This window comes from Mus pahari, chromosome 14 (assembly GCF_900095145.1).
Source record: "Mus pahari chromosome 14, PAHARI_EIJ_v1.1, whole genome shotgun sequence".
In the NCBI taxonomy this organism is placed as follows: Eukaryota; Metazoa; Chordata; class Mammalia; order Rodentia; family Muridae; genus Mus; species Mus pahari.
The window spans coordinates 27,299,947-27,315,791 of record NC_034603.1 but is presented as its reverse complement, the minus strand read 5'-3'; the positions used below and the strand labels follow the sequence as shown (position 1 = coordinate 27,315,791).

The window sequence follows — 15,845 nt, the reverse complement described above, 5'->3', positions numbered from 1 at the left end:
GTCTTGGCTACTGTCCCAGCCAGCATGTGCATACATACCTACAGTCTGGTCAGCACCAGCCCAAGACCTGGCTTGGGCTGAAGGCAGACATGGTGAGAAAAACATTAATCCACACCAATACACCCTCTGGGTGATGAGTGTGAGAAATTTGTTGTTGTTTTTTCTTTTGTGCAAGACTTTTATTAAATTGTTTTTACAAGACAGTATTCAGACTCCAGGTACAACTCCCAGGCCCTGCTTTTCTGTGGGTACTGGCTAGGGTGCAGAAAATGGCTTTCTATTCTTCTGTTGCGACGGTGGGGATCTCATCGCTGGGTTCCTCAATGCTTGCTTTGCCAGGCAGCGACTCTCAGTCTTACCTCCCGCATCCCAGGGAAGGGTGAGCTTTGCTTTGAAGCCCCGCACATCCAGCTGAGCACATAGTGAGAGCAATGCTGATAGCGTCTCCACTGTGGATCCCCAGCCCATCCACAGACGTCATGGTGTCTATCCTTGCTGGTCCCCTCACCACATCCTCAAAGTCCTTGGCTCTGCCCTCGATGGCGAACCATAGAATAGCCTGACCTGGAAAGGCCCTTCTATCTGCTTCTTTTCTTCTTTTTCCCTTTTCCCTTTCCTTCCTTTCTCCCTTTCTTCTTCCCTCCCTCCCTCCCTTCCTTTCTTCCTGTCCTTGACCTCACTATATAGCTAAGGAACTTAAATTTTTGATCTTCCTTCCTCTCTTTACAAATATGGGGATTAGTCGGGCATTGTGCCATCTTATGCAGTACTAGGCACCGCCATGTTGCATGCTGGGAAGTGAATCCCCATACCTACCTCTGGAGCCCCTCTCTTTCTCTGTTTCTTTTAAAAAGCAGGGTCTTAGGTATCCCGGGTTGTCCTTGAACTCCTGATCCTCCTGCCTCCAACTCGAGTGCTGAGATGACAGTGGTGCACCATCCTACCCTGCTTCATCCAGAATTTCATCTATTTTAAGATTTTTACTTATTTTTATGTATTTAAGCACACTGCCCTTGACACACCAGAAGAGGACATCAGATCCCATTATAGATGGTCGTGAGATACCATGTGGTTGCTGGGAATTGAACTCCTTGGTGCTCTTCACCGTTGAGGCATCTCTCCAGCCCCATCCAGAGAGTTTCTGACCACAGGTTCTGCCTAAGTAATGCGTACACACCTTCCATGGAAAGGAAATGGGCAGTTCGTCTTTTTGAGATTACGGAGTTAACTGAGATTACTGAGTGGGAAGTATGAAACTTCCCACTGCTTCATACAGTTGACCCTTCCGTGTCTTTGGGAAAGAAAGAGACATCTATTGATTGCTAGGGCTGATCTGGCTGTTTGGCTGTTGTGGAAGACAAAGTCAAAGGTCACTCCTCTGAAGCTTGCTCTCTTCCTTCCTTCCTCCCTCTCTCCCTCTCTCCCTCCTTTTTTCTCTCTCTCTCTCTCTCTCTCTCTCTCTCTCTCTCTCTCTCTCTCTCTCTCATATCATGGACTGAAGAGATGGCTCAGCGGTTAAGAGCACTGATTGCTCTTCCAAAGGGCCTGAGTTCAATTCCCAGCAACCACACACATGGCGGCTCACAACCATCTGTAACGGGTTCTGATGCCCTCTTCTAGTGTGTTTGACGACAGCTACCATGTACTCATATAAATAAAGAAATCTTTGTTAAAAAATTATTTATTTTGATTTTACATGTGTGTTTTGTTTGGACACGTGTGTTTGATGTCCTTGGAGGACAGAGGAGAGGGCACCGGATGCCCCGGAACTGGAGTTACAGATGCTTGTAACCTGCCAGGTGGGCACTGAGAGCCCAGCCTGTGCTCTTTGCAAATGCAAAAAGCACTCTTTATAGCTGGCTAACTCTACAGCTCAACCATGCATCTATGTACCTCGTCCTAAGGGTCTGCCCATCCCTGTCCCCAGTGTCTCCCCAGCAATGCGATCAGTAATCTGCACCGCCTGGCTTTTGTGTGGATGAGGTCTTTGGTTCTTCCTGCACAGCAGATGCCTTGCTGAGTGGGTTCTCTTCCAAGCTCTCTCTGGTTATTTTGTCTTCTCTGGGGAGGTCAAGAGGAGCCTTTGAAGCCCTTGGGGAGAAGAGCTAAATTGAATTTGGGGTGAGTGTATCCTCCAGGTTTATATGTTGAGATCTTGGCCTTCTAGGTAGTAGTATTGGAGAAACGATGCCCAAGGGCTGGAGAGTTGGCTCAGCAGTGAAAGAACACTTGTTGCTCTTGCACAGAACCCAGTTTGTGCTCATAGGATGGCAGCTCCCAGCTGTCTCTAATTCCAGTTCTAGAAGAGCTAATGCCCTCTTCTGGCCTCTGCAGGCACTGCACAAAGGTGGTGCATAGCCATATAAAAATATAAAATATAAAAATAAATGAAAAAAAGAAAGAAGGGCTATCTAACACAGGCTTGGAGGTTAACTCCTGAAATCCCAGCATAGAACATGTGCCTTTTCTAACAACAACGACATTAAATGAGAAATCAATAAGTCAGCTGGGTATGGTGAAACATTCTTTTTTTGTTTTGTTTTGTTTTGTTTTTCGAGACAGGGTTTCTCTGTGCAGTCCTGGCTGTCCTGGAACTCACTTTTAGACCAGGCTGGCCTCGAACTCAGAAATTCGCCTGTCTCTGCCTCCCAAGTGCTGGGATTAAAGGCATGTGCCACCACTGCCCGGCATGGTGAGACAGTCTTATAATTACAGTTCTCAGGAGACTGGAGCAGGAGGATTGCCAATTCAAGGGCAGCCTGGACTACAGAGTGAGATCCTGTCTCAAAGATATGCTGTTGTTTCACCTTTGATGGTGGCACAACCTATACTCCAGCACCCAGAAGGCAAATCCAGCCTGCTCTACACAGTGAGTTCCAGGGCTGCAGGGCTGCATAGTGAGACCCTACTGCAAGGGAAAAAAAGTGAGGTCAAGTGGAAGGTGATCAGTTCACCAGTACTTAAAGTTGTAAAGTTGCCTACAGTCCTTGTCCAAGTGCACTGTTTGTTTGTTTGTTTGTTTTGTTTTGTTTTGTTTTTCGAGACAGGGTTTCTCTGTATAGCCCTGGCTGTCCTGGAACTCACTTTGTGGACCAGGCTGGCCTCAAACTCAGAAATCTGCCTGCCTCTGCCTCCTGAGTGCTGGGATTAAAGGTGTGCGCCACCACGCTTGGCTAAGTGCACTGTTTTTTAAAATCCCTCAATCTCTTTGGCCTCTTGCTTTCCAACAGATCTCTCCTGCCTATACAGGTTCCCGTCATAATTTCAACTTCCCTCTTCTCCAGAGGCCAGCTTGGCTGCCCAATGCTAGACTTTGAGTCTCCCAAACTGCTTCTAAGTAAACCTTTGATATTCTCTATAGGAAGACGAGCTAATTAATTCAAGAGGCAAGGGAAGGCAGGAGAGGTATAGCTCACCTTAAGGAGAAGCAGAGTTGCAGAGGAATGAGACGGGTTGAGGAGATGGATTGAAGTGGCTGGAGGTACCAAGGGCTCAAGTTCAGACCACACTGTAGTGGGTAAAGCAGAGGCTATGTGGGAAGACAAGAGTGGAGCTTTTCTGGGAGGCAACATGCAAACAGCAAGCACTAAGGGTGAGGTACTTTAGATGTCTCTATCACATGGTGCTGTCCTACCTTCGGCAGATATGATTTTTTTTTTTTTTGTTTTCCCCCAGCCCCATCTTTTCCCTGGTGTTAACTCTGGGCTGGAAATATTCCTGATGACAGAGCCAGGATTAGCCAAGCACCTGCTCCACTACAGCAAGAGACTACACTTCCCCTGCAGGTGTCACTTACACCTGCCCCTAACCAAGCTTATCTTGGCCAGGTGAGGTCCACAACTTAGTTTTTTGATCTGGGCAAAACAAGCTGGGCCCCCAACTTCCGAGGCTGTAGAAACAGAAGGGTCTCAAAGCTGAGCTCACATCCTAAAGGCTTATCTGGCTTTCTCCCCTGCCCTTGAATGATTCATCCACAGGCTGAAAATGACGGAGTAAGGTCATGACACCTTAGCCTCCCTCAACCAAGAAAGACGGTAGTCCATGGAGAAATCCATTGGTCAGTGACTTTCCCTCTCCACTGTCTGTCCCTCGCCCCACAGTCCTGTTCCCTAGGAACAGAGTCCACATAATCAACCTGCCTGTGAAAACCTCTCCCTCAGGCTCCAGTGACCCCTCTGTACCTCCCGAGGCAGGCCTGGCCCATCAATGATGAGGCCAAAAGAACCCCAAGTGGAAAGGAGATTTTCCCACTGTTGTAAACGTACTTCCCCATTAAGATAAACATTTTTAGCTTCCCAATATGGAGTAGAGCATCAGTGTATGTCTTTCTGTGCCTGGCTTAATTACTCTGTATCCCATCCTCTAATCAAATTCATATCACAAGAGACACCCATTTTCACGGCTGACAGATATAGTAGAGTGGGCCACACTTTGTTTATCCATTCCTCTGTTGGCGGCCACTTGGGCTTTGTTTCTTGGCCACTGTAAATGGTGCTGTGGTGAACATGAGCCTGCTGATGCCTCTTCAGCAGATCGGCTCCATTCTGTTTGCACATTCATAGCTAGGTCAGGACAGGAATGTCCGCTGACTTAGACTTCAAGGATGGCGACACCTACATCTACTAAGGGGAGAACCTGCCTGGTCCACACAGAGCTTGGCACACGGCAGGGAGGAGGTACGGTCTCCACTGTCATGACCATCCACACAAGGCAAAGCCTGGCTTGGGCCATGGAACTGTGGAGATTACTGAGAGGAGACACCACAAAATCCACAACTGCAGAGATCCTGCTTCACTCGAAAAGAACACCGAGTCCTTTCTAAGCTACTCCACCCTGAGCATCTCCACATGGTGGCAGTATTGACTGAAAAGCAGAACTCTCTCGCTAAGAAAGGCTGAGATGGTCTCAAGCCTTAAACTTCCTGCTAAAAAGCCTGGAAATCAGACTGCCAACCACGAATCCAGAGATTCTGCCCTGCTGTGACGCAAGTCTGGGGTTCTAGAAAGCCTCAGCATTGTGATTTCTTTTTAAATCTCCGAATTCCATTTTCTTATTATTCTGAGATGCCCCTTTGGTTTGAGAATCACAGGATTCCAGAGTTCAGGACTCTAACCAGCTGCTTGGGTCCTCGGATCTCACCGCTGGTTCTTCAGCGTGTGCTCATCCCATCCATGACAAGGGATGTGATGCTGGCTTCGCAGGCAAGCCGGAGGCCGGGGTCCTGCACCCATCTCTCTCCATGATGCCACATATCTGCAAAGTCATCCCACAACACTTTTGGAGAAAAAAAAAAAAAAACTCACACGAATGCATGAAGCCAGTGACAACCGCAAAGTCCCCACACATGTTAATTTCCCCTCACAGACCTGTGATGAAGTTGAATTTATAAACCAGGCGTTTCGGGAGCTAAACAACCAAGAGCAGAACAGACAGAATTATTTCCTTCCTCTCAGCTCTGAGGACAGACCACTCAGTCTTACATAGCTCTTGGCAAGCCCAGTATACTGCCAGTTTTTATTTCTTTATTACAAACTTTCACCGTTTTAATTAAAGGAAACGGTTTCTAGCTTCTCTAAGACATATTTGAATTCTGTGTCACTACTCTTCGGAGCTCTTGAGTAAAGAGAGGATCGCTTAAATGGAAGCACAGTCACTCTCAGAACAGAAACTTAAGGAGAGGGCGGAGTCCACAGCGTGGGTGTGTTAGGAGGTAATAATGAGATGATACCCATTCTATATGAGACAAAGTCAGATTACACCACCCTGAACATAATGGAAGGAAATTTAAAATTCATGGATTGTTTATTTCTGGAATTTTCCCTCACAGAGTTTCTGGACTTGACTATGGGGAACTGAAACAACAGAAAGTAAAACTTTGGATAAGGGCTGAAGGAGGGGGTGACCGTAAGCATTACTATAAGCTAAGAAAATAAGGCACTCGGATGCGAAGGCATCAGGATCAAGTCACCCGGAGCTCTGTCAAGACGAACCTTGGTGACAGGACCTTGCTGCTATCTCAAAAAACAAGAAAGAATAGAAGGAAGGAATCAGGCAAGGACGGAAGGGAGGAAGGGAGGAAAGAGGGTGGACCCAAGGTAAGAAATAAACAATCTGATAGCAGAAACACACCAAGAAAAGTCAGTAAGACAAGATGCTGAAGCAAGGGGTGCAGTTGAGGAAGCAGACATCCAGACAGCAGGTGTACATAGAACCACAAATGGACCCGCTGCTAGGGCTGTACCTGCCCAGCACAAGGCCAGACAGAAAGCAAGAGTCCAGTCTGAATAAAGCACTGCATAGGCTGGGAACAACCACAATGCATGCCGGGATGGAATATAGACTAAACATAGACTGTACAAGCATCCTTGCACAGAAGGCGAAATGAGGTGACTTGCAAAGCTAGATCATCTTGAGTTGGAAGCCTCATTTGCAAAGGTCCTCCAAAGGCATGCCCTGTCAATGACAGCCAGAGACATGGCTGTGATAATGTTGTTGGTTCCGGAGAAATTGTGGGGGGTGGGGGGGTAGGGAGAAACACGGTTGTGGGGTGAAGGTGCGAGAGGAAAAGCGGTCCCAGATGAGCAGGAAGCTCACTGGCTATGAAGAAAGGAACACACCATCGACAGGACGGAACAATCTACACAGACAGCTGTGTCCAACAGAGATGGCTGCTAAGTGACTTAGCAGGAGGGTCAAGGAAGTTCACTCTTCAAGGACAGCTCCAGGAGCAGATGTGGCTGAATCACTTCTTTCCTTCCTGTCAGCCCCACCGTCCACCCAGGGCACAGTCCCACTTGCTTACATTTGTGTTGTCTTTCTCAATAGTGTGTGCCAAGGCATCCCAGGGTGCACCACGCCAGAAAGCTCCATGTGTGGTGTAGAATGTTCCCTGCCATCCGAGGAGACTGTGAGGTACAGGGCTGCTTCATTTTAGTGCAGACGATTGTAAAAGCCTCTCACAGATCTTGTGAGGCTGGGCTTGGAGGCGGTTCCTACCATTAAAAGCAAAGATGGTGTACATAACAGACTGTAGATGCTGGTTTTGGTCTGTGGGGAACTACAGGTGTTGAAGAAATTAGCCAGGTCCAGCGGTACATGCCTTAAATCCTAGAATTCAGAAGGCAGATATCTTCAAGTTACAGGCCATCCAGTCTACCCAGCAAGTTCCAGAATTACATAAAGATACCCTGTCTCAGGGGACAATAATAAATGAACTTGAAGTGGCATGTGTGACTGGAGAGATGGCCTGTGGTTAGGAACAATGGAAGTGCTCCTCGAGGACCCGGGTTCTGCTCTCAGCACTTACAGGGCAGCTCGAAACCATTTGTAATTCCGGTTCCAGGAGATCTGATACCCTCTGGCTTCCTTCAGCATCCTTCATATGGTACCCAGACATGTACACAAACAGAATACCCATACACATAAAATAATACAACAAGGAGGTGTGGGTGCAGAGAGAGAGAGAGAGATGGTTCAGTGATGAAAAGCACTGGCTGCCCCTCCAAAGGACCTGGGTTCAATTCCCATTATTGACACTGTGGCTAACCACTGTTTGTAACTCAAGTTCCAGAGAATCTGACCCCCTCTTTCTGGCTTCAACAGATACTGCATGCACATGGTACACACACATATATACACAGAGACAAAATTCCCATACACATAAAATTTAAAAAAAAAAAAAAAAGAGGCTCAATCAAAAGATGACTCAGTGATTAAGAGCACTGGCTGCTCTTGCATAGGGCATGGGTTCTGTTCCCAGCATACACATGGTGGCTCACAACCATGTGTAACTCCAGTTCCAGGGAATCTGATACCCACTTCTAACCTCCTTGGGTACCAGGCACAAATGTGATACCCGTACATACATTCAGGGAAACAGTCATATGCATAAACAATTTTAAAGTAATAAAATTTTTGAAAAATCATATGTTGGCTGTGGGTGTGGCTCAGTGTCAGACGGCTTGCATGCAAATCCTTGTGTTTGGCCTCCAGCACCACACACACACACACACACACACACACACACACACACAGAGTGTGCATGTGAGTCAGTATGCATTTCTTTCAATCTAGGTGGGTTTTTTAAAGGTAATTTCTGAATAGTGTTTGGATCTAATTTCTTTATACCCAAAGCCATCAGGTATTTCTTTTAACCTGGATACAGAGAAAACTCTGCAGTTTTCTGTCTTTGAGCTCAGAGGATCCATTCTTCTGTGAAAAGGTCCTGCTAAGGACCCCACAGGGTCAGCCAGAGATGTTCCTGGAAGGAAAGAAGCGAGCACCTGACAGGCTGAAGGCTGGGGATGGAATCGCACCCAGCCTGCTCACTGATCCCTATTTTGGGACAAAAATGACTTTCCTCCAGGACCACTCATACATAACGATGCCTTTTCTCATCAAAACCACAGTTCCTTCAGTTCCGGCTCCCAAGTGGTTTCCACAGAGAAACCTCAAACACTCTCAGACACCACAAACCATTTGCAATCCTGGCTCAGAGGCCCCACCCACGTCCCTGCCCCATCCCAGGTCAGCTGTCTCAGATGTCCCAAGAGAAGACCCCAGGTTAAAGAGACTTAGTCTCACCTGTGAGCATCCACTGCCTGTTCACCGGGTGCTTACCCTTGTGACAAGGGTGCAGATGCTCCCCCCTCCCCCCTTACAGACAGGGTTTGGAGACACGTTGACTGACAAGGGACAGCCCTTAGGGGACAGCAGAGGGCGCTCCCGGAAGCAACCTGATCTCCAGACAAGGAGACTCCGGATTCCCTTCCTCCCTGTCCTCCTCCCTCCCCGTCCTCCCCCTCCTCCTCCCTGTCCTCCCCCTCCTCTTCCCTGTCCTCCCCCTCCCTCTAGCTGGCCTAGCAGGGGCCAATACAACTTCAGGGAATCAAGGAAGAGCCTTTTCCTGAACTGTCCTGGATGCCCAGCCCAACAGCAACTCCCACTTGCCCTGGCTCGGTTTGCTCCACTGTCCTGAAGGCACAGTGTGATGACCCAGGCCTCCAGGGAGACAGCCCAACCTGCAAGCCCTGGTGGGAGGGGTGTCCTGAGACAACAGTACCTACATGCCTCATTTGGTGGGATCTGTAAAAGTTCTATGGAGACCAAGGACAAGTATCCAGCTAGTGGGTACTTCTCGCAGGGCACTCTCCTTTGTGTCTGGAGAGCCAGGGGCCCCTGGAGTGCTCCTCACCGTGGCCCTAATCCCCTTCCACTGGACTGCAGCACTGGGGAGGTGGAGGTGCTGGAAGCCTGCCTGCTGGGCTCAGGCCCCCATCCCATCCATAGCCCAGGCTCCCCCAGTAATTCCATAATTGGGTGGGATTTTCACCGAGAGATAGGGAAAGTCCAAAGTAGCAATGAGCCAGCTCCCCTCCCTGCCTCATTCCGGAGCTCTTCCTTCTGAGAGTAGAGGTCTAGCAGTGACTCAGACTAGGGAGGGCGAACAAAGGCTAGACTTAGACTGCACAGACTCCTAATGGTGGTGCGTAAGAAAAAAGAATGGTTCTCTCTCTAAACTTGGGTCTCTTAATGCCCGTCTCCAGGTGACTCCGGGAGCCAGGGTCTATAAAAGCAGGGGCGGCATCCTCAATATCGTGAGCTCCCTTTACTAATGGCAAACATTGGGCAGGAGGAGGCAGGCTCTAGGGAGCAGCCTGCCTCGGTTTCACCAGTCTATACTGAGCTTACAGAAACAACTGGGCATCTCTTTCTCTGAGAAGCAAGCCTGTACAGCCCAGGACACACCAGAGACCACCTTATGCTCCCACCGCGCCACAGGGTGTAAGTGATGACTCGAGACCACGGGCTCTAGAAGTGGACAGGACACCACGAAACGACCCTGAAACTTGGCGTTTGTAGCTCTTTCATGGTGGCTCTCTCTTCAATTCAAAACGCCACAAAAATTCCTGCTGAGCTTCCTTTACAGCCTCGTGTACTGAGGACCAATCCCTGGTGGGAGGTGTCTCTTCTCTGCTATGCCTTCAGGTGCTCCAGGGAGAAGCTGGAGCACATCCAAACTTGTACCTTGTCCTCAAATTACAAAACTCCCTAGGGTCTTTTCTCTGGGCTACAAAATTCTGCAAATGGCCTTTTAGGAGGAATCAATGTGGACATTTCACTTTGCCTTCCCAATCAGCAAAATAATGTTTGTCAAAATCGTTAGATTTCTTTCCCCTAAGTAGGCTACTGCCGCCTTGAAAGAGGTGGTGGTTCCAGAACCTGAGCCCAGGGGCTGCCACTTCCTCTATGAGTTTCTGTGTTCTCTTCCCTGGCTGGATACCGAGGGAGAGAGTAGAGGGATTGATTCTTGGACTTGGACTCCCTAACAACTATCTGCATACGGGGTCCGACAGTGCTCCCTGCTCCGGGAGGGGGTGTGGCTACAGACTGATTCCTGAGAGACAAGATGATGGAGCCTCAACGTTGCCAACAGCAAGAGACGGATGTGGCAGAACAGAAAAAGTGCTAGAGGGAGACTGTATGTCTTGCCCTGATCTCATGGTGCCTGGGGCTTGAGATCCAGGGCCTGGTCCTGTGACCCCCCGATAGGTTGAGATCGTGAAGAACGGAGCTCAAGCCCGAGGTCTGCGCAGTGCAATTCTCAGCTGGCACCGCGCGGTCCTGGAAGGCTACTAACTGGTGCACGAGAACTCCACACCTGGGCACATCCAACACCCTGCGCATCCCGACGCGCATTGTACTCCGGCACATACCAGCAGTGCCGCAGCACCCCCTCCACGAACACGGACACACCCCGCACTCTGCACACACCTTCAGCACCCCAGCGCCGGGAGCTCTCCCATTCACCCCGCGCACCCACGGCCGCGGGAGGGGCCAGTGCCGCGAGGCTCCAAACCCCCAGGGCCCCGCCCGCCCCCTGCCCGCCCCGCCCCGGCCCCAGCCCCAGCCCCGGCGGGCGCCCCCCGCGGCGCTGCCCCGCCCCCGCCGCCCCGCGCCGCCCAGGGCCTCGGCCCGCCGCCCGGCCGCCGGCCCACCTGGCGCAGCGCCGCCCTCGGAGCCCGTGTACCGGTGCACACCCGGGAACCCCGCGCACCCCGCTGCCACAGAGGGCCCAGCGCCACTGCAGCCGCGCCACCTCCCAGGGCCGGGCCAGCCCCGGTGTCCGCGCTCTCGGGGTGGACTCCCCCATCTGCGCGCTCAAGCCCGCGATGGCTCCTCTCGGATACCTCTTAGTGCTCTGCAGCCTGAAGCAGGCTCTGGGCAGCTACCCGATCTGGTGGTGAGTGAGTCTACTTGCGTTCGCCCCGGGCCCCAGTGCCACCCTAGGGCAACCGCCCCCCTGGGGCAGGGCCCCCACCGTCGCTCCGCGCACTGGCTGCGGACGGGTTGTTTTCCTTGGCTGCCACTTAGACCTGTTCGGGCCGCAGCTGGGACGCGGGTGGCGGAGCTTCCGGGGACACTGATTCCCCTGGCAGGAGGGGAGGGAGGGCAGTGAAGGTCCATGCTGTCCCTGGCGTCGAACAAGAATGGCAGAAAGCTGGTCAGCACATGACACTAACGCCTAGGCGATGGTCGAGGAAGGAGTGTAAAAGAGAAGCAGCGCAAGGAAAAGACTCTTCTTAGGGACCTTATCTTACACACACACACACACACACACACACACACACACACACACACACACACACTTTAAAACAAAGTCGGCAAGACAAGACCGAACAGCTCGGGGCAGCGCAGTTACGTAAAGACAGTCCGAGACCGGGCGGGGAGTGGCTCGGAGCCTGCGGCAAGGCGCACCGGGGCCAGCCGGGAGCCGTGCGCACTTCTCCAATGCTGTCGCCTAGCTTCTACGTGGCTGTCGGGGTGGAAGGGTCGGTCTGCTGTCCACAGCCTTTATCTGGCTGACAAGATACGCTGCTGCCGGGAGGGATGAGCAGTAGGTAAAGTAAGTGATTTGAGTTTCTCCGAGTGAGAGGCTTGGGGATTCGGTCTTGGAGAGGCTGGACAGCATCCTCCACTCCAGACAAGGCACACTAGAAGACTCTTCTCAGCCTACGGATGGAGTGAGATTAAGCAAAGGAAAGGTCCTGACTCTCTGGGCCTACGTCCTCCGCACGTACCCCGAGAGAAGGAGAAGTTGGGGTGTCCCTTCCTCGGGGTGTGTGACACTCCCTCCCTTCATGGAGCGCAGACTTAAGGTCACCGTCAGTGCGCAGATCTCTCCTCCAACATAAGCTAGAAGATTGAGAGCATCTAGGGACGGGCGCGCGCCGCTGGTGGAGACTCAGTTGGACAGAAGCCTCCCACAAACATGCGCACCCCCTCCCAGGAACACTCCGACAGCTTGCCTGGAATTATAATAATTATGCCGAGGGGAAGGGGGGACCCAGCGAGCCGAAGTACATCTAATCCGATAATCATTTTTCTCTTCGAGATGCTTCAGGAGAAGAGCTGAGAAGCCTGGGGTGGGGATGCAGGGCCCGCGCCCACTGCAGGGATGGAGGGTGAGCAACCGGGAGTCACTAGGGGCTGGAGAGGCTGCTGGGCAGCGGCTGCGCTCCACAGAGATCTAGCTGAACCTGGGCTCCCGAGAGAGTTTTAAGACCCGGAGGGGCACCTGTGGAGCCCTGTGGCCTCCAGGAGCGAGGATTGCGTCGGGTGCGTCTAGGAGCGCGGACACACTGAGGCGCGTCCCGGCGTCCGCGGGGAGCCAGGGGCAGCGCGTCCGAGGGAGCCCCGCGGGCTGCTCGCTGCTGCGCCAGGCTTCTAATTAGAACCCGCCGCCGCGGAATTCCTAGGCTCAAGAGGAAGCGCCTTCGCCCCCGCTCTACTCCCATAAAGAAGGGCCTTGTCGCCAGCCTCCTGGCTACCCCGCGTCCTGGGACTTTTGTCCCTAAGGTCGTGGGGGGTCACTAACCAGGTCCACCCAGGCCCACAGAAGCATAGTCTCCTTTTCACCTGGACTGTTAGACCCCCCCCTCGGGTGCACCCAGCATTCTCCAGGTGAGAGAGGAGGGTGTGAAAAAGTGAAGCCCTTAGCCTTCCCACCCCTCCCCTCAAAGGACCGGGGCAACCCTTTGGCCCCAGAAAGTGATACGGAAGTCCACCTGGTATTCATGGGGTTGGGTGACAAGGGCCACCTCTCCGCCCATCCCCTACTTCCACTTTGTTCTCCGTAGGATTCTCACACTTAACAATTCTGCTTCCTGAGACGGCAGCCCCCCTCGCTCTGGGATGCTGGCTTCCTGGGGACAAGACCTAGTTCCCCTCCTGTCCTCTCATTCCCTCTCAGTCCCCTGCAGGCTCAAAGTGTCAGCTGGATAGGGCTCGCCCTGCAGAATGGAGAGGAAGGGTCCCTTAAAACGGGCTGCAGTGGCTGCAGTCACTTGACACAGTGTGGTAGCTGGCTCTTTAATAAAGGTTGTTTTGCAGTTTTACTTATGCGAGCTTCAAGCGTCTCCTCTTTTCTCTTGCCCACACTCTGGGCCTAGATGAGGCATAGCCCCCAGTATGGAGAAACATCTCATAGCTTCTGCTGGGTGGGCTACTGGGGGGTTTCATACAGAGGCGAAACCCGGGACCTTTTCTTGTGGATTTGTTACATTCACACTCAGCCTGCACGCCTCCCACCCAGCCTGAGCCTCCCTCCCCCTTTATGGCCCCCAGCTCCCCTTTCCTATGAAAGCGAAAGTGAACTGCAGAGAAGTTCCTCACCTGCAGGACCCAAACCAGGAAATCTCAAATCAGGAGTCATTAGGCTTTTGAAGATGGTGTGGGTCTTCGAGGGGGAGGAGGGAGAGAGGAGAAAGTTGATGCTTCCCTGCTTCTGGTGGAACCATGAAGGTCTACCTCCTCCCCTGGACCAACTCTGAAGGATGGTTGATGTGTTCAACCCCATTGCCAGTCCTGATACCACAGAACCATCCAAAGTAAGACCTCCACAAGTGCCTGTTCTGGGATCTTCAGGAGCTGGGGTCAGAGGCAGGCAAGTGGACCAAACCACATCTCAGAGGAAGGTTCTCTGAGAACACAGGGTTAGAACTGTTTGGAAAGAGCCCAAGGGAAGAAGAGCGGTTCATGAGACTAAAAGAAAGTAGGCTCCATCAGAGGGCTCACCAAGGAACTCTAAGATGAACCTGGGCCCCCCCTCTCCCCCTCCCTTATGTCCTGTCTGGAGATGCCAGTCTTGTGGCATCTCCCTGCTTCTCCCCAGTCACTGAGCTAATTTGTGGCAGGGAATTGACATTATTCAAACTCACAACTCCTTCTGTCCCCTCCACAGGCTACACTGCTGTGTCCCCACCTTCACTGGCCACTTCTTGCTGTCTTCTCAGTTCTCACCCCTACACTCATCCCATGCCCTCACTGCTGGTCTGTGTTCCTGCTCCCCTTTCTCCCTTCCTCATCAGGGTCCCTCTCCTATGGACACATTCCTGTTGGGCCACCAGCTCCTGAGCACGGGAGACACTGCAGAGCAGTCCTCCTGAGCTTCTAACAGTTTCCTCTATGAGGTTCTCCCTGGTATCCAGGGACACTTTAACGAGCCCCATTTCTTTAGAGACCAACTCCAGTTCCTCTTCTCAGCACATGGGTGCCCCTGGCACTCTTCTCTGCAGCCCTGACCCCGCCCCCCCTCCCGGTGCACTGCTGGGCATAGACAGCCTCCAAGGAGTTAGGGCACTTAGCTTTCCTCCCACCTTCTTGTGACCTGGTGATAGATGCCAGTAGTCTGCCTCACAGTGACGACAAAGCCTGTTGGAACACACAGGGTAGGAGAGGGAGAGAGAGAGAGAGAGAGAGAGAGAGAGAGAGAGAGAGAGAGAGAGACTGACTAGGGGGCGTGTGGGTATAAGGTGGAGAGATTACAGATGAGGTGGATGGTCTGTCAGTGTCAGTCTGTGTAGAATCGCCAGGTTGCCAAGGTGAACAGGTGCATATGCTGCTGTGCAGAGCAGATGAGGAGATGCGAGTGCACAGACAGGCAAAGACAGGTAAACTGAGGCAGAGTCGAGCTGAATCTCCTGGCTTGCTACAGGGCTGCAGACATCACTCCAGAGCTGTCATTTATGAGTCTCCCCCCCCAGTCCAGCCCTTAAAACCTGCTCTCTCTCTCCCCTCATCTTCAGGCTCCTTCCCCACCTGCCCACCTCTGCCTCTCAGTTCTCTATCTTTCTGGTCCCTCCCTCCTCCCCTTTCTCCTTTCTTCCAGTCTCTCACATCACTCGGTCAGTAACTAACATAAAACTCACAAAGCAAAAGAAATCAGGACCCTACAGTAAATCACCACTACCACTAGTACTGCAACTCCTCGGGTGCTGAGCTAGGAGTTGCTTCTTCAGAACTGCCAACCACCCAAACTGTCATCATTAACCACAAGAGGAACATTCAAAGTCAGCCCTTTCCAGGGACCAACTTGCCCAGCTCTTCCACACTTTGATGCTCACGCCTTCCAAATGTTATGGGGCGGGGGGATGTCTCCAAGGCTAGGTGTCTTTCTTCCACCCAGCTTTATGTCCCCTTAAAAAATGACTTTCTATATCATATATATATATATATATATATATATATATATATATATATATATATATATATATTCCCAGATTCCTTTGTGGCCAGAGAGCAGAGAGTGAGTCAATTCAGTAGCACTGAGTATACTCTTAGGCAATTATTAACATCCCTACATACACAGACATTTGGTCCCTTGTACAAACCTTTGGCCTGGCCAGGCAGTGGTAGCACACAGCCTGCTTTTAATGCCAGCATTTGTGGAGGCAGAGGCAGAGGCAGAGGCAGAGAGGCAGAGGCAGAGGCAGAGGCAGAGGCAGAGGCAGAGGCAGAGGCAGAGGCAGAGGCAGAGGCAGAGGCAGAGGCAGAGGCAGAGGCAG

General features: G+C 51.7%; 1 protein-coding gene across 1 annotated transcript in view; it reads left to right on the top strand.

The window, feature by feature from the left end:
- The first annotated feature begins 11,046 nt into the window (after positions 1–11,046).
- Wnt3a (Wnt family member 3A) overlaps positions 11,047–15,845 on the top strand; it is a 45,961-nt gene continuing 41,162 nt past the window's right edge. Inside the window, exon 1 of the mRNA XM_021211768.1 lies at positions 11,047–11,242. Within this exon, the coding sequence (XP_021067427.1) occupies positions 11,172–11,242 (71 nt within the window). The 5' untranslated portion in view covers positions 11,047–11,171. The remainder of the gene's footprint in view (positions 11,243–15,845) is intronic.